The sequence below is a fragment of the Xiphophorus couchianus genome, chromosome 5 (assembly GCF_001444195.1).
Source record: "Xiphophorus couchianus chromosome 5, X_couchianus-1.0, whole genome shotgun sequence".
In the NCBI taxonomy this organism is placed as follows: Eukaryota; Metazoa; Chordata; class Actinopteri; order Cyprinodontiformes; family Poeciliidae; genus Xiphophorus; species Xiphophorus couchianus.
In genome coordinates, this window is record NC_040232.1 from 1,508,317 (window position 1) to 1,531,997 (window position 23,681).

General features: G+C 50.6%; 3 protein-coding genes across 15 annotated transcripts in view; 2 read left to right on the top strand and 1 right to left on the bottom strand.

The window, feature by feature from the left end:
- kif16ba (kinesin family member 16Ba) lies at positions 1 to 20,369 on the top strand. 10 transcript variants are annotated; one of them, XM_028016939.1, is made up of 28 exons: positions 18 to 392; positions 3,369 to 3,438; positions 3,517 to 3,630; positions 3,702 to 3,818; positions 5,152 to 5,249; positions 5,460 to 5,569; positions 5,743 to 5,885; positions 5,955 to 6,123; positions 6,198 to 6,329; positions 6,396 to 6,571; positions 8,287 to 8,352; positions 8,465 to 8,524; positions 8,614 to 8,733; positions 8,811 to 8,862; positions 8,942 to 9,079; positions 9,457 to 9,539; positions 9,633 to 9,721; positions 10,597 to 10,629; positions 10,840 to 10,893; positions 11,731 to 12,942; positions 13,020 to 13,178; positions 13,242 to 13,347; positions 13,460 to 13,507; positions 13,737 to 13,784; positions 18,017 to 18,139; positions 19,014 to 19,103; positions 19,211 to 19,294; positions 19,809 to 20,369. In XM_028016939.1, exons 1-28 carry the CDS (start codon positions 346 to 348, stop codon positions 19,968 to 19,970), a joined length of 3,903 nt encoding a protein of 1,300 aa, XP_027872740.1. In that variant the 5' UTR covers positions 18 to 345; the 3' UTR covers positions 19,971 to 20,369. The 10 variants fall into 10 exon arrangements, with proteins under 10 accessions (XP_027872739.1, XP_027872733.1, XP_027872736.1 ...); XM_028016940.1 differs by lacking the exon at positions 13,460 to 13,507; XM_028016941.1 differs by lacking the exon at positions 13,460 to 13,507 and having other exon boundaries at positions 19 to 392; positions 13,245 to 13,347.
- The window catches only part of esf1 (ESF1 nucleolar pre-rRNA processing protein), a 24,804-nt gene continuing 14,629 nt past the window's right edge, over positions 13,507 to 23,681 (top strand). The window contains exon 1 of one of the 2 annotated variants that reach the window (XM_028016954.1): positions 13,507 to 13,575. The gene's annotated coding sequence lies outside the window, so the exon portion shown is untranslated. The remainder of the gene's footprint in view (positions 13,576 to 23,681) is intronic. The other variant, XM_028016955.1, reaches the window with a different exon arrangement.
- The window catches only part of LOC114144295 (dynein regulatory complex subunit 4), a 4,443-nt gene continuing 1,120 nt past the window's right edge, over positions 20,359 to 23,681 (bottom strand). For 2 of the 3 annotated variants that reach the window (XM_028016962.1, XM_028016960.1), the window contains exons 3-11: positions 23,101 to 23,298; positions 22,822 to 23,028; positions 22,700 to 22,754; positions 22,418 to 22,623; positions 22,105 to 22,272; positions 21,935 to 22,021; positions 21,647 to 21,856; positions 20,872 to 20,937; positions 20,359 to 20,807 (exon numbers count right to left, since the gene is read on the bottom strand). In XM_028016962.1, the coding sequence (XP_027872763.1) occupies positions 20,694 to 20,807; positions 20,872 to 20,937; positions 21,647 to 21,856; positions 21,935 to 22,021; positions 22,105 to 22,272; positions 22,418 to 22,623; positions 22,700 to 22,754; positions 22,822 to 23,028; positions 23,101 to 23,298 (1,311 nt within the window). In that variant the 3' untranslated portion in view covers positions 20,359 to 20,693. The remainder of the gene's footprint in view (positions 20,808 to 20,871; positions 20,938 to 21,646; positions 21,857 to 21,934; positions 22,022 to 22,104; positions 22,273 to 22,417; positions 22,624 to 22,699; positions 22,755 to 22,821; positions 23,029 to 23,100; positions 23,299 to 23,681) is intronic. The other variant, XM_028016961.1, reaches the window with a different exon arrangement.

A 23,681-nucleotide genomic window follows, 5' to 3' on the forward strand; every position in this document is an offset into this window, starting at 1 on the left:
AGGCCTTCCATAAATCCTATTGTTTTTATCAGCTGATGAAGCAGCCGGTCACGCTAAGCTAGCGGTCTGCCGATGACCGGGATCCGGGACGTGATCCGGTTCATGCCGCGGCTGTGACTCGGTGCTCCCCGGCTCCGATAACATTTATCCAGGCAGGAATTCCTCGCCTCCTCCCCCATTGCTATCAACAGAGTTTGGCCGTCAGACCGCCGGTTATCTCCGGACCTTTGCCCCCTGCTCTGTTAGCCAGGAGCTAGCTGCTGCTGCCGCCGCTGCTGCTATAAAGAGGAGCGGGAAGCCGGAGGCTGAGTGACCGGGACAGCGCGCGCTGCAGCGGGATGAAAGATGGCGTCTGTCCGGGTGGTTGTGCGGGTCAGGCCGATGAACAGGCGGTGAGTGGCGGACGCGGTGGTTTTTCTGGGTTCCTTCTGTGGGTTTCGGATGGATGTTTGTTTCTGTATTGACCGCTGCTGTGGTAAAGGTTAATTTGTGGACGTTTTCTCCCAGTTTGCGGCTGGTTTTGGCCTTAATGCGGGGCAGCAGGTGTCCGCAGGTAACACCTCAAATTCTTTCTGCTCTAAATGAACACTCGGAATTATTCACACACATGCGAGTCCAGACCCGAAGGTTCTGGTTCCGACCGTTTCCCACGGGGTCGGGTCGGAACATTGTCTGTTTATGAAGTTCAGCCGTTTTTAAAAGTAATTTCTGGTCTTTCTGACCGGAGTTTGGGAGGATTTGCTCCATCATGTATGGGCTGGAGGCTGCTCTTGTGTGGAGATTTAAAAAATATGTAACGTTTAAATGGCTAAAAAGTGAAAAGTTTCTGCATCTTTCTAACATGTCTGGTCTTCATGTTGAGGTTTTGTGAACCAATAATCCCAAACGAAGAAATTAGAGGACAAATTAATTCATTCAGTCTCCAATATTCATGTGGCATCAACATTTCTCAACATTTCGACTGTAATCTGGTTGATAATCTGAATCATTCTGGGTTATGATGAAGTCAGAGGAGTAATCTTCTGTCTGACCTTCCTCCTCCTCTATAGTCTTCCTCAGTCTTCCTCCTCTTCATCAGTTTGATGTCTCTGCATCCAGAAGCAGCTTCATATTTCCTGCAGAAATCAGACATTTTACTGATTTTATGGAAATAAATTAATAGTAAAAGTTTATTAATTGAGTTTAAAATGTGTTCAAATAATTTCTGAAGAAACAACAGAAACATTTTGAGGAATTGATTTGATATTGACTGATTATTAATCTTATCTCATTATTGCTTTGCCCAAACAGCAACATTGATCTGCTTTTCTCTCCAATCTTTGAAATGGGTTTTTTAACATTTACTCTATTTATTTTTTTTTATAACAGAACTTTCTCTTTGAAATGTTCTAAAATGATTCCTTATTTTATCATCTGGTGAAATCAATAAATCATGTTAATAAATATTATTTTAAGTTTTAAAGCAAACCAGGAGTTTTGGTGAGAATGATCTCTGGTGGTTTTGGACTCTGAGGTTCTTTACATGAAGTTCGGTTCCAGAACCGTCGCTCATACCAAGCCCAACCCGTTCTCCTGCACAGCAGTGACCTTTGACCCAGCTTCCCTGCAGCGTGCCAACTTTACATAACGTTGTTGTTGTTGCTGTCAGATAGCAGATTTCTGCTGAAGTCGGGCCGGGTCTGGAGCGGCGGCGCATCGACCTGCAGCTCAGGCAGAGGGAGGTGCAGAACCGGTCCAGAACCTCTGAGCCTCAGCAGAGCCTGAGTCCGTCTGGTTCTGTTGTCACTTATCATCTGACTGGTTTTATGTATTTTGGCTGTTTTAGTAGTTTATTAATTTGCTTGTTTTCTGGTTGGCTTGTGAAAAGTATTTCTGTTAATATTTGTAGTTTTGTGTGTATTTTTGTTTGGATGTGAGTATTGGATGAGGATTTGATCTCGCTGCAGGTTTTTACCAGTCAGCTGATTGGTGCGGCAGGCAGGTGGTTAAACATCATTAAACTGAATTTCTGGACATTTTGTTGCTCCATAAACCTCGATCCGACGATGAACCAGGAAATTCTTTTAGCTTCCTTCTCCTTCATAAACCGCGCCTCAGTTTTATTGTTCTCATGTTCGTTTAGTCGCTACATATTGAATAGAAATGAGTCGGGTTTATCAAACCTCCATGTTTTCCTGTCACTCATCCAGACTTGAACTATTCCCTTTTGCTGCTTTACAGTTCGCATATATAAAACATGGGGCTGCACAGTGGTGCAGTGGGTAGAGCTGTTGCCTTGCAGCAAGAAGGTCCTGGGTTCGATTCCGTCTGCATGGAGTCTGCATGTTCTCCCTGTGCTGGTGGGTTCTCCCTGGTTCTCCTGCTTCCTCCCAGTCCAGAAACATGTTGATTGGTCTCTAGGTGTGTGTGTGTGTGCCTGGTTGGTTGTCCTGTCTGTCTCTGTGTCGCCTCTCGCCCGCTGACAGCTGGAAGCACCAGCACCTTCTGACCCCATGAGGGACAGAGACGTTAGAAAACGGATGGATTTTTAACACTTTTTCACAATGTTTTGAGTGAACCTTCATACGCCTGAATTTCTTTGTGTGGGACAATAAATGGTATTTCTATTTAGGATCATTTACGATGTCTTCCTCCCATCGTGCTGCTCTGGTTCTAAAGCAGCCCTGTTGTTTAAAATTCACTTTTTGCACATTTTGTTCTTCATTTTAGTCTCTTCTGTCTCTACTAACAGACGTTTAAACAAAACCACCAGGCTGCTTTTACAAATAATTTGTTTTTTCAAAAACCTCCAGAATGTAACGTCACAAATCAGCAGGAACAGACCGTTACCTAGCAACCCCAGCAGAGTTCCCCTCCGTTACCTAGCAACCCCGGCCGAGCCCATCCCTTTGGGTCAGCTGGTTTTCCCGCTGTACAATGGCGGCTGGAAAAGACCAGAGTTTTGCTGTTCACTCACCATCCAGGAACCAGTTGCTGCATTCTGGTTGGATGTGCAGGAGGCTCCACTACTGCTGGTCAAAAATGTACGGTTGTTTGATTGTTTATCTGTTTGCACCCGTTTTCACATTTGAGTGTAAACGTTGAGTTGGGGGCGTGGCCAGCAGCAGCTTGATTGGATTTAAAGAGACAGAGACCCTAAAACAGCTCAGACTGAAACCTTTTAGTCTGCTAATGATTTTAGGCAAAGATGTACGATTAATTGATTTATCGTTTATCGCAACAGGCCTACTCGTGACGTGTTCAGGAACGTGATGCGTCAGCTGTAAATGTCGCTCAGACTTGAGAATCTTTAACATTTAAATTTTTGTTCTGGTTTAAACCAGAAGCGGGTCGGAACCAGATGTTGACCCAGATGTTTTCTCCTCCAGGGAGAAAGAGCTGGAGGCCAAATGCATCATCAGGATGGAGGGAAGCAAGACCAGCATCACTAACCTGAAGGTTAGTTGGGTTCTTGTTCTGGTTCTGGTCTGAACCGGTGCCAGTCAGAACCAGAGCCTTGGTGTTTCTGCCCCTCAGGTCCCAGAGGGCGTGGTCGGCGACTCGATGAGGGAACGGATCAGAACCTTCACCTACGATTTCTCCTACGACTCGACGGACGGACGGAGCCGCGCCTTCGTCTCCCAGGAAACGGTGAGGCTGGCGGCGCGCGGCGGTGGAGCCGCAACGGGGCTGCTGTGACCTTTGACCTCTGACCTCCGCAGGTGTTCGGGGACCTGGGCTCCGACGTGCTGAAGGCGGCCTTCGAGGGATACAACGCCTGCGTGTTCGCCTACGGACAGACCGGATCCGGGAAGTCCTACACCATGATGGGCGTCCCAGTAAGAACTCACACTGGTTCCCAGTAACGACTGGACAGCTGGTCGCCGTGGAGACGGCCGACTATTGATCCGTTTGTTTGGACGTCCGTCCAATGAGAGCAGAGAGGGAAAGTTTGTCCGGTGGAAACCAGTAGCTGCTTCTGGTCAGACTGGTTGGCTTATTGGGAGAAATTCAGTTCATCGTGTTGCGGTGATTTGCTCAACCACTGAAGGAAGCCGAAAGTTTTTTTCTTCTTTACCAGGAATTTTGAGGGAATTTAATGTGAGGAAAAAAAATCCTGGAAAAATTTATTAAAAACAAAAACAAACAAATAAAATCTTGGAGTGATGGCCTAGTCCAAGTCAGCTTTCCACAGCGCTGGGCTTTGGTTGGGTGCTCCTCCATTTAGGAGTGTGTGGGTTGATTTCTCTGAGAGAAGTGAGCCACGACCTTTGACCCTCGGTTTCTGGCTGAGAGTCTCAGCAGGGTTTGGTCGGAGATTCGACAGACAGAGCGCCGCGGCGGCCATCTTTACCGCCGTAAACGGAGCGCCGCGGCGGCCATCTTGGCCGTGTGTGGCGCCGCCGTGTCTCCCGATCGGATGATCTGGTTGTCCTGCAGGCGGCCGGTTCGTCTGTTCGCCCTGATAATTGAATCAGGCTTCGTTCTCTGATCTCCAGGCAAACAGAATAATCTCTGCTGATAGACGGTCAGAGGAGTCCCTCAGGGAAGCGCTCAGTCTGGCTCTGATTGGATCAACCAGGAGCTGCTTCTTCTTCTGCTGCTGAATGAACGCGGTATGACCTGGAGACCTGAATGAACTGAACATCAGGCCAGTTCTTCTGGAACTGAAGAGTTCAGTTCATTTAGATCAGATTCACAACGAAAACCGTGGATTCAAAACGCAGGAGAGTCAGAAAGGAAGGAGAGTTTTCCTCTTGCTTTGTTTTTCTTCTTTTTTTGTGGCTCTACTTGAGGAATTTTGCTATATTTTCCATCATTAAACCATCAAACTCTACGAATAGAAGAAAATAGCAAGTGGACATTTTGGACATAAAAATTTTATTCTTTAAATCAGAACTTTGACGACCCGCCACTAAAAATACCCCCAATTATATGACTTTATTTAAAATTAAGCGTAGAGTGAAATCATTTTCATGAAATATTTAAATTTATTTATTTGTATAAAAGAGATCCATTCTGGGGGCAGCAGAGTGGCAGGAAACACTGCCCCCTGCAGGTCAGAGCTAGTGTTACTGGAACTCAAGGTTCTGATCGTTTTAGTGGAAAATTTGCAGTCAACTCAGAATGAGGCATCAGCGTTTCCATGGTAACGGGCCGTTTTCTTCTCAGGGCGACGCCGGTCTGATCCCCAGGATCTGCGAGGGTCTGTTCAGTCGGATCGCTGACGCGTCGCGGCGAGACGAAGCTTCGTTCCGCATCGAGGTCAGGTGAGTCCACCACCTGCACCTCCAGGTGGTGCTGCGGCCCCGCCTCCGGCTCTGGGGGGAAGCCCACTGCTTCCAGAGAAGGCGGGAGTCGCCATGGCGACACACTTTCTCTCTATCTGGTTATTTTTGCCTCATTTCCTGGAGACAAACTGAACCAGAACCCAGACGGGTCGAATACCAGAACTCCCAATTGACCTGTCGTCCCTCCAGCTACCTGGAGATCTACAACGAGCGAGTCAGAGACCTGCTGAGGAGGAAGTCCAGCCACACCTACAACCTGCGGGTCCGCGAGCATCCCAAGGACGGGCCGTACGTGGAAGGTAGCGATCGCAGTGATTCATCAGCGCTTCATGTTTTTTAACCCGAGTTTCTAAAATTCATAACATGTTTTTACGTCTTTCTGGTGTGTTTCTATGGGCAATGAACGTTTTGCGTGTTTTCAGTGTGTTTTCAGTTTTTCTGATTAGTGTGGTGGGTTTGTGTTGCGGCGCAGACCTGTCCAAACACCTGGTGCAGAACTACAGCGACGTGGAGGAGCTGATGGAGGCGGGGAACATCAACCGTACCACCGCCAGCACCGGCATGAACGACGTCAGCAGCCGCTCCCACGCCATCTTCACCATCAACTTCACGCAGGTGGGTGGCGCCGGCCAATCCCACGGCTTCGTGTCGGCAGGCTGAAGTGACCGCCGCGTCTGATTTCAGGCCAAGTTTGACGCAGAGATGCCGAGCGAGACGGTGAGTAAGATCCACCTGGTGGACCTGGCCGGCAGCGAGCGCGCCGACGCCACCGGCGCCACCGGCGCCCGGCTGAAGGAGGGCGGGAACATCAACAAGTCGCTGGTCACGCTGGGAAATGTCATCTCCGCTCTGGGTCAGGACCGCCGAGTGAAGGCGCCGCTGCGGCTGCCGCTCCGGTTCTGACCCGTCGTCTCTGTTTCCGCCCAGCCGACATGGCGCCGGACGGCGGGAACGCCAACCAGAAGAAGAAGACGGTTTTCGTCCCCTACAGAGACTCGGTGCTGACCTGGCTGCTGAAGGACAGCCTGGGCGGGAACGCCAAGACCATCATGATCGCAAGTGAGCGCCGCCGCCCGAGGTAAGCAGCTCTTCAAAATAAAAGTCCTAACTATTTGGTCATCGCAGCCATCTCCCCCGCCGACGTGAACTACGGCGAGACGCTCAGCACTCTGCGCTACGCCAACCGAGCCAAGAACATCATCAACAAACCCACCGTCAACGAGGACTCCAACGTCCGGCTGATCAGGGAGCTGCGGGCGGAGATCGCCCGGCTCAAGGCGCTGCTGCTGCAGGGAAACCAGGTAAACGCTCTGGGCGGCAAACGGCGCCACGCTGCATTTAATACCAGAAACATCAAATTAGAACGACTCTTCTGTAGACGACTCACTACGATTACCTCCGAAAACGAAGACGCCTCACTGACTGGGTTTACGGATCAGTTTAGCTAAATATCAACATAACTAGCGGGCCGAGCGCCGAACCCTGAGGTGCTCCAGAAACCAGAGTCTCTGCTTCATGACGGTTCACCTAAAGGACATGTTTTAGAGTTGTTGATCGTTGGCATTTTGCTAAATCTGGTATCTTTATGACAACGTTGTACACTGCCTGGCCAAAAAAAAAGTCGCCACCAAAAAATGGTCCCACTCTCTAATATTTTGTTGGACCGCCTTTAGCTTTGATTACAGCCTGCATTCGCTGTGGCATTGTTCCAATAAGCTTCTGCAGTGTCACAAGATTTATTTCCATCCAGTGTTGCATTAATCTTTCACCAAGATCTTGTATTGATGATGGGAGAGTCTGACCACTGCACCAAGCCTTCTCCAGCACATCCCAAAGATTCTCAATGGGGTTAAGGTCTGGACTCTGTGGTGGCCAATCCATGTGTGAAAAAGATGTCTCATGCTCCCTGAACCACTCTTTCACAATGTGAGCCCGATGAATCCTGGCATTGTCATCTTGGAATATGCCCGTTCCATTTGGGAAGACAAAATCCATTGATGGAATAACCTGGTCATTCAGTATATTCAGGTAGTCAGCTGACCTCATTCTTTGGGCCACAATGTTGCTGAACCTTGACCTGACCAACTGCAGCAACCCCAGATCATAGCACTGCCCCCACAGGCTTGTACAGTAGGCACTAGGCATGATGGGTGCATCACTTCACCTGCCTCTCTTCTTACCCTGATGCGCCCATCACTCTGGAACAGGGTAAATCTGGACTCATCAGACCACATGACCCTCTTCCATTCCTCCAGAGTCCAATCTTTATGCTCCCTAGCAAACTGAAGCCTTTTTTTCTGGTTAGCCTTACTGATTAGAGGTTTTCTTACGGCTACACAGCTGTTCAATCCCAACCCCTTGAGTTCCCTTCGCATTGTGCGTGTGGAAATGCTTTTACGTTCACAATTAAACATACTCCTGAGTTCTGCTGTTGTTTTTCTTCGGTTTGATTTGACCAAACGTTTAAGTAATCGCCGATCACAATCATTCAGGATTTTTTTCCGACCACATTTCTTCCTGGAAGACGATGGTTCCCCACCATCCTTCCAGTTTTTAATGATGCGTTGGACAGTTCTTAACCCAGTTCTAGTAGTTTCTGCAATCTCCTTAGATGTTTTCTCTGCTTGATGCATGCCAATGATTTGACCCTTCTTAAACAGACTAACATCTTTTCCACGACCACAGGATGTGTCTTTTGCCATGGTTGTTTAAGAAATGAGGAGTTACTCATTGCATCAGCTGGGGTTAAATAACTTGTTGCCAGCTGAAAGATAATCGCCTATGCAGTACTTATCCAATAGGAGGCTTGTACCTATTTGCTTAGTTAAATCGAGGTGGTGACTTTTTTTTGGCCAGGCAGTGTATGTTCATTAATATAATAAAAATAATCCCATCAGTCAGTGAAGCAGCAGAGCTGCTTTTAAAACGGTTTCAGCAACCCAATAACCGGTCCTGGTAATGGCAGCATCATGGTTTCCTTGGCGATAATCAACGGTTTTCCCTCCCTCTGGTTCAGATCGCTCTGCTGGACTCGCCCACGGCTCTGAGCATGGAGGAGAAGCTGCACCAGAACGAGGCCCGGGTCGGTCCACATCAGCGCTCAGACAAGATGGAGGACGGAAACGTTCTGAAAGCCTCCTGAGGTCCACCGGGCGTCCCGGTCCGATGGCTCACTCTGCTGTTCTGGTCCGCAGGTTCTGGAGCTGACCAAGGAGTGGACCAACAAATGGAACGAGACGCAGAACATCCTGAAGGTAAGAGGGCTCTGTTCAGCCGGTCCGGGCCGGGCCGGTTCTGTTCAGCCGGTCCGGTCCAGTCAGACTCCTCTTCCTTTGCGCTGCAGGAGGAGACGCTGGCTCTGAGGAAGGAGGGCATCGGCGTGGTTCTGGACTCGGAGCTGCCTCACCTCATTGGCATCGACGACGACCTGCTCAGCACCGGCATCATCCTTTACCACCTGAAGGTGGTGCCGTCGGGTCGGACTGGAATTGGGCCGCGAGGCGTTCAGGTTGCTCAGGAAATGTGTGTTTTGTGTCTTAGGAGGGACGGACGTACGTGGGCCGGGAGGACGCATCCGGCGAACAGGACATCAGTGAGTCTTTTCCGCCTGATGAAGACCACTGGTGGATCTGGTTCTGGTTCTGGGCTCATGTTCTGCTCTGCTCCTGCAGTTCTGCACGGCCTGGACCTGGAGAGCGAGCACTGTGTGTTTGAGAACCAGAACGGGACGGTTACCCTGGTGCCGCTCGGCGGGGCTCAGTGTTCAGTCAACGGGGTTCTGGTGGCGGCGCCGGTCCAACTCAACCAGGGTGAGGATCCAAAAGAACCCGAATATTTTCAGAGTATTTCACTGCCTGGTGTAACTAGAAAGGTTCTGGTCAGCAGTGGACACCGTTAGCTTCACTAAATCTGAAGAGCTAATCAAGGTTCCACTGAAGCTGCAAACCCACATGATAGTTAGCAGAAGCTAACGCTAAGGCACCGAAATGACCCTGCTGTTTTCCTCTGTGTGTCACGATGAGAACATGAAGCTCTTCTTCATATCTGTGGATTCTTTCAGGTTTCCTTTTTAATGTTCACTGGTTTGTTCATCGGGTCTCTCCTGTTTTTCTGAAGTTTCTAAAGCGGTTCTGGTTCTGGGAACTCGATCTGTCATTAACTTGTTGACCTTCTGTCTGTGGTGCAGGAGCCGTTATTCTGCTGGGCCGGACCAACATGTTTCGCTTCAACCATCCGAAGGAAGCGGCCAAGCTCAGGGAGAAAAGGAAGGTGAGTTCAGGGGCGGTGGGGACGTTCAGGGGACGTTCAGGGGACGTTCAGGTGAGTCCAGGAAGTTCTGTAGAACCTGTTCTGTCTCCTCAGAGCGGCCTCCTGTCCTCGTTCAGCCTGTCCATGACGGACCTGTCCAAGTCCTGTGAGAACCTGTCCACCGTGATGCTCTACAACCCGGGGTGAGTCTGACTGTCAGAACCTCACATCCTGCCGTGGTTCTGGTTCTGAGAATCTCACATTTATCAGTTGATCGGCGCCTGAAGCTCCCGTATCAAGACGTTTCCTCCACAAAGGAGCCGACAGAATCACAGCAGCACCAGGAATTAATTTTTCTGCCATTCGGTGAAACCTTTTAAATTCATGAGTTTCAACCAGAGCGACACATTCTAGATGTTAAAGTTGATTCTGGTTCAGAGAATGAAAACCAAACGTTGCATCAGATCAATGCAGGTTTTTTAATCCGGACCTGTTCAGGTTCTGGACGGGTTCTGGACTCCGCCATCCAGGTCTGCAGACCCAAGCAGCAGATCTCCTCCATAAAAACCGAAACCAGTCAGAGAGCTATGTACTGGCTCTCTGACTGAAAGTTGAGTGGAAGAAAAAGTGCAGAAGTGACAGGAAACACAAATGTTTCCAGTCGAAGGTTTTAAGCATCCCATAATCTCTAACTTCATTTTAACTTCAGCCTGCTTCCTTCAACTGGATCAGGTGAACTGATTCCTTTAGCTGAAGGATCAGGTGAACTGATTCCTTTAGCTGAAGGTTTTGGGTAAAAAGTAAACGTGTAAAACAAGTTTTCTACTTTTCTGTTTTTCCTAATATTTCTTCATCTTCCTGGTTTCCTTCTGTTTGCCTCAGTCTTGGTTTTATTTTCCGTTTCATGTTGATTTTAAGGGAGTTTTAGCTTTTTGTCTTCGAATTTAATCATTTTTCGGAGAATAGAAACAGTTCAGTTTTGACTCGGCACCACAGAAGAACTGTTATGATTATTAGTTATTGTTCTGAGCTGATTGGATCTGAACCAGGACTAACTATGTCCCTGTCCCGTTGGCAGTCTCTTCACTCAGAAGGGCCCCGTCTTCCTCAGGTAGTCGTCCACTTCCTGTCTAACTGTCCCGTCCGTCCACCTGTCTGTCTGCCATCAGCTTGCTGCTCCTGTCCTCACTGTGCAACACCAGACCCTCTGTCGTCCCTGGAGTTTCACCTCCAGCTTGTTTTTATTTGCCGCCTCCGTCCACTCGGCCCGTCACGTCCTCTGGTGTCCCTCAGAAGACGCTAACGGTGTTTGTCTCCACAGGCTGGAGTTCGAGAGGCAGCAGAGAGAAGAGCTGGAGAAGCTGGAGATGAAGAGGTAAACCGGCGCTGTCCTCCCAACGATAGGCCGGCTGTCACTTAGCATGTCCGCTAACGTGTCTGCCTGTTGTGGCTGCTAGAGGCAGATGCTGCAACATAATCATAATCTCACATTTTATTGTTGTTAAAGCTCAAATTATTTTGTTTTATTATTTATAACTCAGAGTTATAAAGGTGGATCTCAGAGCGTTTTGATTGGCTGCTGTTCCTCGTGAGCCCGCCTCTTTCTGCTGATGAAACCGGAGCCATTTTGTCTGAAAATGAGAAGGATCCCAGCTGCGAACCCTGAGGAGTTCCTCTGGGACCAGCCAGGAATTTTATCCTTAATTTCACAGATTAATGAGATCTATGGGTCATTAACATCGCAGAAGCAATTAATGATGCAAACTCTAAAACATACAACTACAGGAAATAAAAGCAAAACTTAAAATGCTGAAAAAGGCAAAAACATCAAATATATAATGCTGTAAACTTGCTCCACTGAACAGAAATCCTCCAGACCACTAGGGGGAGTCTGGGGCCTGTTCTATAATATTGTAGGAGACATGAAGGATGATGAACCTTTTCTTCCTCTAATTTTCTTCTGAATAAACCGTCTTTACTGAGGTTCTGGTTGCAGACAATTCGGTCGGTGCCCCCTGGTGGTCTGGAGGAACAACGTTAGTGGAGCCAGTTTGCAGCGTTTTATTTTTGCTTCCGTTTCCTGCGGTTGCAGCATTTTTTTGGTTGCATTTACTGTTTTGTTAGCCTCCATGACTGCTGCCTGTCAGACCAAAATCTGGGCGGAATGACCCGCGGTGTTAAACGTCCAGTTTCTGTGTTCGTATTTCTGCAGGAGGCTGATCAAGGAGATGGAGGAGAAGCAGCTGAGTGAGAAGGCGGAGCTGGAGCGCCTCCAGCAGGAGGTGGAGAGTCAGCGCAAGGAGTCGCAGGAGGTGCAGCAGCGCATCCTGCGGCAGGAGGAGAGCCTGCGCCGCCGCAGCCAGGACATCGAGAGCCGCCTGCGGGACTTCCTTGCCGAGAAGGAGCGCTTCGAGGAGGAGCGGCGCTCTGAGGTCCAGGAGGTGGCGCTGCAGCGCAGGAAGTTGCAGCAGGAGGAGGAACGAGAGGTGGAGGAGCAGACGGAGATCTGCCGCGAGCTGCAGCGGCTGCAGAGGGAGCGCGAGGAGCAGCAGGCGCGCCTGGAGGCGGAGCGGCGGCGGCTGGAGGAGCAGGAGCGGGAGCAGCTGAGTCTGGTCTCCCGGCTGGAGGAGCAGCTGCGGGAGGCACAGGAGGCGGCGGCAGCGCTGCTGGCCAGAGATGATGCGCGGCGCTTGGAGGAGGAGCGGCGTGCGCTGGCGGAGATCAGGGAGGCGCTGCTGCGCGCCAAGGAAGCCGCCGAGCGCACGGACGGCGAGGACGCCGCTAAGGAGGCGCGCTCTGTCCAGAAGCAGTACCTCGCCTTCAAGGAGGCGCAGGTGGACGAGCTGCGGCGGCTGCAGGAGGCGCTGCAGCAGCAGAGGGAGCTGCTGCAGCAGGAGGTGACAGCAGAGAGGAGCTCGCTGCAGCAGCTCGCACGCAGCCTGAAGGAACGCCAGCAGAGGGCACCGCAGGATGGCGGCGGCCAGGAGGAGACGGCGGTGCTCCGCCAGGCGCAGCACCGCCTGCACTTCAAGGAGCGGCAGCTGGCCAACATGGCCGCCAGTGTGCTGCCGGCGCTCGTGGAGGAGCAGCAGCGGGCGCAGGAGGTGCTGCAGCGGCGCGGTGGCGTGGCGCCGGCCGGCCTGGACAACACGCTGTTCCAGGTGGAGAAGGAGCTGGAGGAGACGCAGGACAAGCTGCACCTGCACTGGAACGGCGCGCAGCAGCTGCAGCAGCTGCAGGAGAGCTGCGAGTTCACGGCCAACGTGGCGCGGCAGGAGGAGAAGGTCCGGCGCAAGGAGAGGGAGATCCTGGCCTGGAGGGAGGCGCAGCAGCGGGAGGCGCTGGAGCAGGCCGTGGCCCGGCTGGAGCGCCGCCACGCCGCCCTGAGGCCCGACCGGCGCCACGCCCAGCCGGACCTCCGCAGGTCCGCTTCTGGTTCCGGTCGTTCTACCCGACCCGGCCGGTCCGACCCGAACTCAGGACTCCGGTTCTGTTCTGCAGGGTGGAGCAGGAGATCCAGGAGCTGCGGCGGCACATCAGCGAGAGCGAGAACCAGAACCGGGCCCAGTCGGTCGGAACCGAGGAGAAGATGGGTCACAGCAGCTCCCCGGTCGGACACATGCAGAGTCTGAACCCGCTGCTGCCGCTGTCTGATGACAGGTAGGGCTCTGGTTCCGGTTCCGGTTCAAGTTCCGGTCCGGCTGTAAGGCTCTGATGCTCCAGCAGGATCAACGCCTACATCGAGGAGGAAGTGCAGCGACGACTGAGGAAGATGAACTTCCTGAACGGCGGCGGCGTGGATCTGTCCGTGTCCTGCGACTCTCTCAGGGTACGACCTTTGACCCCAGACCTCTGAGTCGGGTCTAGTCGTCGGTTCTGTAGAGTTCTGTCAGATGTAGCTTGTTTGTCCAGAACTGAATTTCAGCTGTTCGACTCTGCAGGACGAGGAGGAAGTTAGCGACTGTAGCTCTCTTAGGCTAACAGACGAGGTAAGCTCAGGAGCCCTGACCTTGACCTTGACCCCTGCATGACCCTAATGATGATGATGATGATGGTGGTGATTTCCTGGGTTTATTTTGTCCGGCTTGTTCTTGGATCTGTTCCCCTTCTCCTCTGAAATAAACCTTAATCTAGTAAATCCAGCTGGTTGTTGTTCTGATGGGAAAATTGGCTTATTTTTGTTTTGTGATGCTGTTAATTTTTTATTTTTGTTTTCAGGAAGAGGAAAAACTGCAGAACATAAATCCACGAAGGCTGAAGTATGAGGTGAGACTTATGATCATGAGTTATTGGTCATTTATGCTGCATGTAAACTGCATGAAGTTAATTTTTCTTGTCAGCTGAGTACGCTACTTATCTGTATTAGGAGAGAGGCGCCGTCACACTGGGTGTGAGAGCAGAACTTTATGTGCAGTTGGCATTCAAAGCTGTTTTTAGCATCTGTTGTTAAGATGGACTAGAAACCGGCCCAGGTTGACCCCTGTCCAGTCAAAATGGCTGCCCTGGCATCTTTCTCTGTAGCAGCTTCCACACTGAAGAGTGTTTTGGTCCGGTTAAAATCGTCCACTGAAGTGATTGTGGGGTCAGCGGTCCGGCCGATCCGGGTCGGTTCCGCAGGCACCGGCTCTCTGGGTTGGAGCAGCACCTCCAGACCCTGCTGGATGAGTCCGGAACCAAAAATGGACCCGGATCAGGGAGATCCTGCTGGCTAATCAGGATCTGCAGGGTTGGAACAGGAGCGTTATGAAAACCTTCCAGGGGAAATCCAGATTTTCCATCTTTAAAATCCAGCGCTAGGTGAGGTGCAGCTAGCTAAGCGGTGTCATGCTACAGTGGGCAGTGGACTGTGTGAACAGTTTTGAGTCTGTATGAAAATCCAGTGTGCGTCGGAAAGTTTTGCTCCGCTGTGGGAGAAGAATCATTAGATTAAATAATCAAATTATCTTCATGCCTATAGGAAACGGATTAAAACTTCAACCCAAATTATTTTAAATCATCCTTTGTCTAAAGTAATGGTGCGTAATTTGCATGTCAACCTCTTGATGTTGTCACTTTAAATGTTTCGTTTCTCACCTGGTGGTTGGACTGTAATTCTGATTGGGTGAATCATGGACTTCGGTTTAATTTACGCACATTTGCCGTCCTTCTTGGCGATGTAGTCACGGACTTCCCCCTTGTGCTCACAGAACGCCTGCTGGTCTAACCTCCTGGCTCCTCCGGGGTTTGAGGCAAACTCGCACCTCGACGTCCAGAACGTGTTTGAGGAACCAAAGACTGAACTCCTGGAGCCTCGGGGAGAAAAACGGCTGGAGTCCTCTGATAAACTCCTGATCGAAAAACATCTGGACAAGGAAAAATGGTGGGAAGGAGAAGTAAACATTCTTGGAAGGAAGGAGTTCCAAGCTGTTTGTGGCCCTGATTGTTGCTACAAAGCGACCAACCAACTGAGTGGAACCAACAACATGACCGGTTATTATATCCTCTCTAATTCTGAGGATCTGGGGAAAATGTTGAACAAAACATTTTATTCTGAGAAAACAATCAATGATCAGACATTTGAAGACCCAGAACTTTCAAAGCTTCAGATCAGTCACAAACAAGATTCACAAGAAGAGGTCAAAGGTTCAGTGAAGCTGGAAGCAGAGGATTTATCGGCCCATCTGTACCACCAATTAGAGGATCTCAAAAATGCCAAGAACCAAGCCCAGAACGTTCTCAGTCATGCAGCACAGGAGTTGGATCTTTCAAAACTGCAAGGTTCTGGCGAGGAGTTAATAGAGTCTGAGCAAGTTTGGAAAGCCGACGCTAACGAAGAGATGAAGCAAGAAGTGGAGAAGCTCCTGGACTGTGAGAGCCGTGTTTCAGACGACATCGACGTTCAAAATCAGGTGGAACCTTTCGATTCTCACATCTCTGACGATTTTATCAACTTTGGACAGGACTCAAAACATGACTCCTACCAACCGATGAACCAAATGTTGGATAGGAAGAACGTTTTAGACCAGCTTGAAAATGTCAAGAATGGAGCTGATGAAACAGAGAGAGCAGATAAGTCTGAACTGTTAAAGCCTCAAAGCTCTGGCAGCGAGTTTATCATCTCTGAGCAAGATCCAGCAGACGCCGGCAATGGTCCAGCTAAGCTAGAGGAGTCAGACAATGGGAACAACTTCCTGGAGAACCTTGAAAATGTCAAAAATCAAAGGTTAAACCTGGAAGGCGATGAAGAGTTGGAACAAGACAAAGAGGTATCAGCAAAGCAAGAACTGACCAACAGGAGCTACATTTGGGATTATGTTTCTAAAGTCGGGAGCCAAACTCTGCACCCGTGGACGACCAGAGAGTCTGACCTGCTCAAGTGGCTGAGTTCTGGTCGAGACTATATCAGCTCCAAGCAGGACACGAGGTCAGTCAGTGATGAAACAGAAGAAGACGGAGGTGATGCTGCAGAAAGGGTATCCTCCACCAGGAATAACGTTTGGGATTATATTGCAAAGGTTAGGAATCAAACCCTTCACCCCTGGAGGTCAGATGGGCCTGAGAGTCAGGATATCCATGCCATCAGTGGTCTCAACAAACGAGAGGAAAATGAAAAACTAGTGAACATGACGACCAGTAAGTCAAACCTTTGGGACTATGTTACAAAAGTCAAGAACCAGGCCTTGTACCCGTGGAGAGCAGGGGAAGCAGAACTTCCCAGCGGTCAACCAACAACATTACAGAGCTCAGAAAAAGGTTCCAGCCAAGATCCAAGTGAGACGAACAGGAGCCACGTTTTAGGATACTTCACAGGAAAACTTTCAGATGTTTACAAAGATGCAGAGAGACGAATTCAGGGCACAAGAGATTTCATCCGAAATGTGGGAGTCGACGATATGAAGTATGCCGTTTCTCAGTACGTCACCATGAGGTCCAGGGATTTTCCACTGATCCAGACAACAAAACTTGCACCAAAACCTCACTCTGTTCTGGAAAACAAAGTCTCCTTGGTGGATCTGTCCAGTACCGCTCAAGGGATTGGTTTGAATGCCATGTCATTGTGGCCGAAGGGCTCTGTGTCCTCGATCAGAAATGCCGGTCCAGAGGACTTCCGCCCAGAGGAGTTTTATCAGAGTCTAATTGAGTTGCCACCAGCTCTGGCACAGCTTCATAGTCTGTCATTCCAGCAGGTCATTGACAGAACTGAACCTCTGTCTTCTCAAAGACCAGGTAGGAGGATCCTGAGCATCTTCTGGCTCAGAGCGGCTAGCTTTGACCAACCCAGTCCAGAACCAGTCTGCCTCCTTCTGTCAGAACAGGACCTGACGGTAGTTTCAGCTGGCCAGGACTCATCGGACACCCTCCGTCTCTTCCATCACTTTGACCTTATGGAGATCCGGGAGGTCCAGATCAGCTTGGCAGGGCAGCATGTCCGTCTGATCGGATCCAGGGATGACTCGGTTCTGGCGGTCTTCACTCACAACCAGGAGCTCACACAGGAGTTCTGTAAGGCGGTGCTGAAGGCTCGCTGTCCGGAGACGTTCTCTGAGGTGACGGAGAGTCACCCGCTGCTGTCGCAGGACCTCGTGGCTCTGTCTCTGGATTGGACCTCCCGGGTTCCTGACATCGTCTCAGACATTGGTCTGAACCTCACTTCCAGGTTCAAGCGGGTCCTAGCGGACCTGCTCTACATCGTCCACGGGAACATGGACGGCCCCGGCAAACCTTCCCTGGCGGACATTCGTCCTCTGCTCTACAGCAGCGTCCGGCTGCACCAGGACTCTCTGCTCCAGTTCCTCCTGACCGACACTCACGTTGCTCTCCTGCAGGAGGACGGAGTGTTTCACCCGGCGCCGCGGGGCTCCAGCCGGGTTCCCGTCCAGCCGCAGTTCCAGGGACTGAAGCTGCGGCGGCGTTCGGACATCCGGTGTCTGCTGGTCAGGAGGAACGAGGCCTGCTTCAACGTCGACATCGTCTTCACGAATCGCAATCAGCAAACTCCGAAACGGAAGGTGGAGCCAAGGCGGCGCTCCGCCGACGTTCCCTCCCGCGGCGCTCGGTGTGAATCCTGGAAGTTAAGTTTCGGCTGCTCTGCAGAAGCTCAGATCCTCATCAACCATCTGTGCATCTGAAGATGGAGCCAGCAGATAGATTAAAGACCTAAAACACGAAATTTAAAATGTTTTTAACTTTTTAGTAGCTTATTGAAATCACAAAGACTGAATTTAAACCTGCAACAGAGAATCTGCTGCTGACTGAAGATGAATGTTTGTTTACAAAGGGGGAATGATGAAGTCATTCACTGTTTTTATTATTTCACAGCCAAATACATCAACGTTGAATTTTGCACAGCGTGTTTGTAATTGATTTGAAACTAAATAAAGATTTTATCCGTTTTAACGATGGTTGTTTGAGCGTTTCTTAGATCTCGTCATTTTTTCCCAGCTTGTTCCGGGTCGATCGTTTACCGTCTGCTCCTCTTTCCGTCTGTTTCCCGCCTGGTTTTGGTGATTTGTGCGCAGCATCTGATGTCGCGCACGGCCAGGATGCTCTGCGCCGGCGCCAAGGAGCCCGTCAGGGTGAGCGTCCCGCGCTACGTCCTGCGCGGCCAGGGCAAGGACGAACACTTCGAGTTTGAGGTCAAGGTGAGTCCGCTCGGCTCAGGTACGTTTACATCCATTTCTACAGGATCAGGTCGCCGTGGAAACTTCAGGAGCGAAACGACACATTTAAAACTATAACAGAAAATCCAAAGATGGCTTTCTGAGGGAGCTGAGGACGAGCAGAACCAGTAAAACCAGTATGAAACCTGGAGCGCTTAGTGTGACTAAAACCAGCTGCTGTTTCTCAACGCTCCCCAAAATAACCAGCGGCTCCATAAAGTAAGACTTTACAGATTCACAAGGTCTTTATTTAGTTTGGGCTCTTATGGAAATAAAACAATGTAGACATAAATCATGTTTCCATATTTCTGATTTTATTGCCGTCTGTTTTGTGCCATGTTTTGTTTGTTCTTCGGTTTTTCAGTTTCAAAATGCAGCAAAGAAAACAGAATAATCTGGTGGGTTTTTGTTCTTAAGTTTTAAAACTAAGCTAAATAAAAATGAGCAGGACTATTTTTCTATATACTGAATTTCTCCATCAGGATGTTTGGACTCAAACCTGAACTCGTTTTCACCAACTTCTGCTTTGACTTCTGTCATTTCCACTGTCGCTACTTATTAAAACCTCCATGGATTCATTTTAAAGCTAAAGCAAAAGTTACATTATTAATTTTTAAATTAAATTTTACATTTAGGCTTTTAGTTTTTGCAGTTTTTCTGTTTTGAAACCAGAAAGAACCGAACAGAGATTCACTTCTGAATCCGATTTTAATCAAAGTTTACAAATCAGTTTCAGGTTTGGTCTCTGGGAGGCGCTGAGGGTTCTGCTGGGCCCGGTTCTGCTGGGCCCGGTTCTGCTGGGCCCGGTTCCCCAGCAGGTCGACCCAGTGATGAAGAGCTGCTCTGTCTTCATCAGGTCTCGGTGATGGACGACAGCTGGACCGTGTTCAGACGCTACAGCCGCTTCAGAGAAATGCACAGGAGCCTGAAGTCCAAATATCCGGAGGTGAGCCGCCAGAACCTGACCCGTTGGTTCTGGTTCTGATGAAACTGTTGTCCAGAACCGGGCCTGATCGTAGTTCTGGTTCTGTTCTGATGGTCTTTGTTTTCCAGCTGGCGGCTCTGGAGTTTCCTCCGAAGAAGCTGTTTGGGAACCGGGACGAGCGGATGGTATCGGAGCGCCGCAGCCACCTGGAGGTACGACCGGACCGGCAACCGGAACCGGGCCTATGGGTCCTCTCTTAGTGTCTTTTTATAAACTTTATTAAACGTGCAATCTAAGATTCCCGTGGATTGTTTAGAGCCTCCAGCTGTGATGCAGTAAATGATGTTTATTCTGTACCCAGAATGCATTGCTGTAGGTCTACAGTAAATAAAACGTCCTGCTGCTTTCTGACTGAAGTCGTACCGCAACAGTTAGAAAAACTCAACGACTGTAAAACTGAAACCGAGAGAAAAATCTGATCCAAAGGACAAACTGAAGGAGTGCAGTGGCAGATCTGATCCTGTAGGGGGCGACAGACTGCGCAGTGACATGTTATTGATGTACGTCTTGTATCAACACGGTTAGCTGCTTAGCGCTTTAGCATTAGCTTATGCTAATTATCAACTTTGCTTAGCAATTAGCTCTTAGCGATTAGCAGAGCTAATAATTCTGATAAGGGCTTTAGGGTTTTGGTGGTTCTGATGACCCGTCTGCCCGTCTCCCCAGCGGTACCTGAGGAACCTGTTCCGGGTCATGCTGTCCTGCTCTGGTTCTCCTCTCAAACCCGATGAGGACGGCGTTTTCCGACTGTCCAAGTTCAACATCTGCGAGTTTTCTCCGTTCTTCAAGAAGGGCGTCTTCGAGTCCAGTAGCCACGGAACCGGCTGAGACAGAACTGGCCACGGAGGTCTGGACCTGCCTCTTTATGTGGTTCTGATGGTTCTCCTGTTTGGTCTTGCAGGACGAGTCGATCCGCTCTGGAGGGCAGAAGCTTCAGGTCGGCTCAGACTACAGAACCTGCCTGGTTCTGGTTCTGCTCAGGACACGAAGGAACAGAACCAAAGTTCTGGATCCGAAGGGTTGTGGAGAAGATCTGCAGCTTCTCTGTAGAAACAAAGTTTCCTGTTTGCTGCTATAAATCAATAAATTATGAGCCGATGAAATCGGATCAGAACCGACGGCAGGTTGGACCAAAACCTGCTGGAGAGACGATGAAACTGGAAATAATTATTTAAATGTAAAAATGTCTGAAATATACAAAATAAATCTGATTCAATAAAATCTGAATATCTTCATTTTCTCCTTATTTTTCTTGCAGCGTTTTGATTTGTCGGCCATTAGTGAGGGGCGGGGCTAGCCCTGACAGCTGGCCAATCGGATGTGAGATCAGTTTATTTCATGATGGCTTTGACACAGGAAGCTCTATGGAGGGGGCGGGGCCTAACCAGCAGTGGTTGGATGGTTTGGGGCGATCAAGGCGCAGTGGTGAGAAAGCTCCACGCCGTTGATGATGTCAGCAGTAGTGGCAGCATCATGAACCTGCCAGCAGGTTTCTGGCTCCGAATTGATCCAAGTTCAGCAGAAAAACATGAACAGTCGGATCCGTTCCGGTCACCACCGGTCCGGTCCGGGTTCCTCTGGAACCGGCTCGGCGGGTCTGGAGGGAGAGCGGAGCGGCGGGACAACGGCGACCTCCACGTCATCCTGCAGGGGGCGCAGCAGCTGCTGGAAGACATACAGGATGTCAGCGGCTGCAGGACAGGAACCAGGAAGCTGCAGGTACACTGACCTGGGCGCCCTGGTCCAGGTCCAGCTGCAGAGCCTCCATGGCGGTCCGTTTGGACTCCAGGATCTCCTGGAAACAGGAAACAGGTTTCAGACTTGGATAATCCCAGGACAACCGGAGTCACTCCTTCACTTCCTAGAAAGCTGCTAGTTCGCATCAGAACCTGGAATTAGGCCATTCTGCTAGCTTATGTAGCAACATGCTAACTAGCTTCTAGCAATGTTAGCTTAAAGTTTTACTCCATGTTTTCTGAGGAGGAGTTTCTCAACTATTATGAACCTGGTGGCGACTCTGTGATGTCATCAGTTCAGTTGCTAAGCTAACACTCTGTGATGTCATCAGTTCAGTTGCTAAGCTAACACTCTGTGATGTCATCAGCTAGGTTGTTGCTAAGCTAACGAACTCCTTGCTGCTGTGCCTCCAACATTCCAGAGAAACCAGAATGATGAGTTCAGTGCGGAGGATGAAGATTTCTCTTCTTCCAGACCTTCTCCTCTCCTGCAGGGCGGATTCTAACTTTGTGTTCACAGGAAGCTGAAGAAGAGCTGCTGCCGTGTTTGGAGGCTGCAGACAGGAAGTACTGAGAGTAGAAATACTTCAACGTGTTTTTGCGCCAGTAAAAGTAAAATCTCAGGCAGCTGACTGAACAACCGTCTGGTTTCCCTTCAGGATGAATCAGCTGTTCCTGAGTTAAACTCCTCCCAGTGTTTCTGCTCCTGATCAGAACCTGTGGAGAAGTTCCGGTGCCGCCCAGCGGAGCGGCCCTCCGGCCTCTTACCTGCAGCTTGAGGGCGGCGTTGCTGCGCGCCGTGGGCTCCACGCTGCAGACGGACAGCGCGGCGCTCAGCTGCGCCTCCTTCTTCTCCAGAGTCTGGCTCAGCGCCTCCATCTTCCTCTGCAGCAGGATCTTCTTCAGGCCGCTCCTCTGCTGGACGTCCAGGATGCTCTGAGTCTGCCTCCTCAGCAGCTCGTCACGCTCCTGCTGCACCTGCAGGGAACACCTGGAGGGGTCGGCAGGGAGGAGCAGGAGGAAGAGGAAGGAGCAGGAGGGAGGAAGGAGGTTTACCTTGTGGAAGGCCTGCAGCAGCAGCTCGTGTTCCACCGTCAGGTCTCTGAGCTCCTGATCAACCAGCTTCTGCTGAGCTCGGTACTCCTGCTCACACACCATCATCATCATCATCATCATCAGCACCATCAGCGCTGAGCAGCTTCCAGGTGTTGGCTCCGCCCCCTTACCTCCATCCTTTGCTTGGAGTGCTGGTGCTCCTGTAGCCGTCTGTGCAGCTCCGGCAGCTTCTGCTGGACCTCCTGCAGCGTCGTCTTCAGACGCTGGTTCTCCTGCTGAGCTGCTGAGATCTTCTTCTCCCACCGCAGCTTCTGGTTCTGCAGCTTCTTCAGCTCGCCCTGGAACAGAGAGGATCCAGAGGGATCTACTCCAGAGGATCCAGAGGGATCTACTCCAGAGGATCCAGAGGGATCTACTCCAGAGGACCTAGTGGGATCGACTCCAGGGGATCCAGAGGGATCTACTCCAAAGCTTCCTGCTTACCTTCCACCTGTCCAGCTCCTCCTGCTGGTTCCTCTGAATTCGGGAGAAGTATTCCTCTCCTTTGCGTAGGACTCGGTCGTGTTCCTCCATCAGCGATTCCATGTGGCTCTTCATCCGCTGCTCCACCTCGCTGACGGCCGCGCGGCGCTTCCTGACCTCCGCCTGCATTAGGGAGTGCGCCCTCTGGTGGAAACTCATCTCCAGCTCTGGGGAGGAAGCGGCCAACCGGCGGCATGAAGCAGGACAGAGGAGGAGGAAGAACGGTGAGGAAGAGGAGCTCACCGTGGATCTGCCGCTCGTACTCGTTACCGAGCCTCATCAGCTCCGCCTGGTGCTTCTGAGGAGGAAGAAGAGGGTGAGACGAAGAGGAAGAGGAGATGAAGAGCGTTGTGTGGTCTCCTCACCAACTGCAGCTCCTTGGTGGCGCCGTGCTCCTGGATCATCTTCTGCTCGCCGGCTGCCTGCAGATCCTGGAGCTGCCGCTGCAGATCCAGCTCCGACCCGGCGTTCCGATCCCGGAGCAGCGAGGAAGAGGAGATGGCGTCCGTCTTCATCTCACAGACGGCGTTGTGCTGCTCGGACAAGACGTGCTTCAGCTTCTGCTTGTAGACCTGAAAATCCGACACAGATTAAGGATTTGGACCAAGAGGCGGGGTCAGAGGTCACGCTTCGACAGAACTCACCGTTATCTCGACGCGGTGGCGCTCCGCGGCCTCGTCCCTCTGCCGGACGCCGTCCCTCAGCTCCGCCTCCGCCTCCTCCAGCCGCCGCCGGGAGATTTCCCACAGGCCGCGGATCTTATCACGCTCCAGCTGGAAGTAGCTCCGCTCCTCGCGCTCCCGGTCCAGCTCCTCCCGCAGCCGCACCACGTGCTCTTCCAGCTGCAGGGGGACACTCCGTCAGCCGGACCGCACTGGACCGGACCGGACCGGCTACTGGTCCAACTCAGAACCACTGAAAACATGTTTAATCCCTGCTTAAAGGTTATTTTAATCTGTCAAACAGGCCTCATCAGAACCAGATGAACCCGAATCCTAACAGAACTTTCTTGTTTTGTGGTGAATTACAGGCAGACTGCGCTCACAGAGAGCCCTTTAAATCCACAGTCAGGTGCCGGTCTGCTATGTCTCCTGACTTAATCCTCCTCAGGTTTTATAAATACTTTATCAAACATACGTACCGATAATATCACTTCTCATTCAAACATATTATTATGCTTGTACATTGATATAAATATGAAGTGACAAATGTATTCTTTATTGCT

Bases quoted from the DNA above. Each gene is read 5' to 3' on its own strand.
- kif16ba (XM_028016932.1), top strand. From the start codon at position 346: ATGGCGTCTGTCCGGGTGGTTGTGCGGGTCAGGCCGATGAACAGGCG. The intron at 3,439-3,516 runs GTTAGTTGGGTT...TCTGCCCCTCAG, and splicing joins CCAGCATCACTAACCTGAAG to GTCCCAGAGGGCGTGGTCGG. The intron at 3,819-5,151 runs GTAAGAACTCAC...TTTTCTTCTCAG, and splicing joins ACACCATGATGGGCGTCCCA to GGCGACGCCGGTCTGATCCC.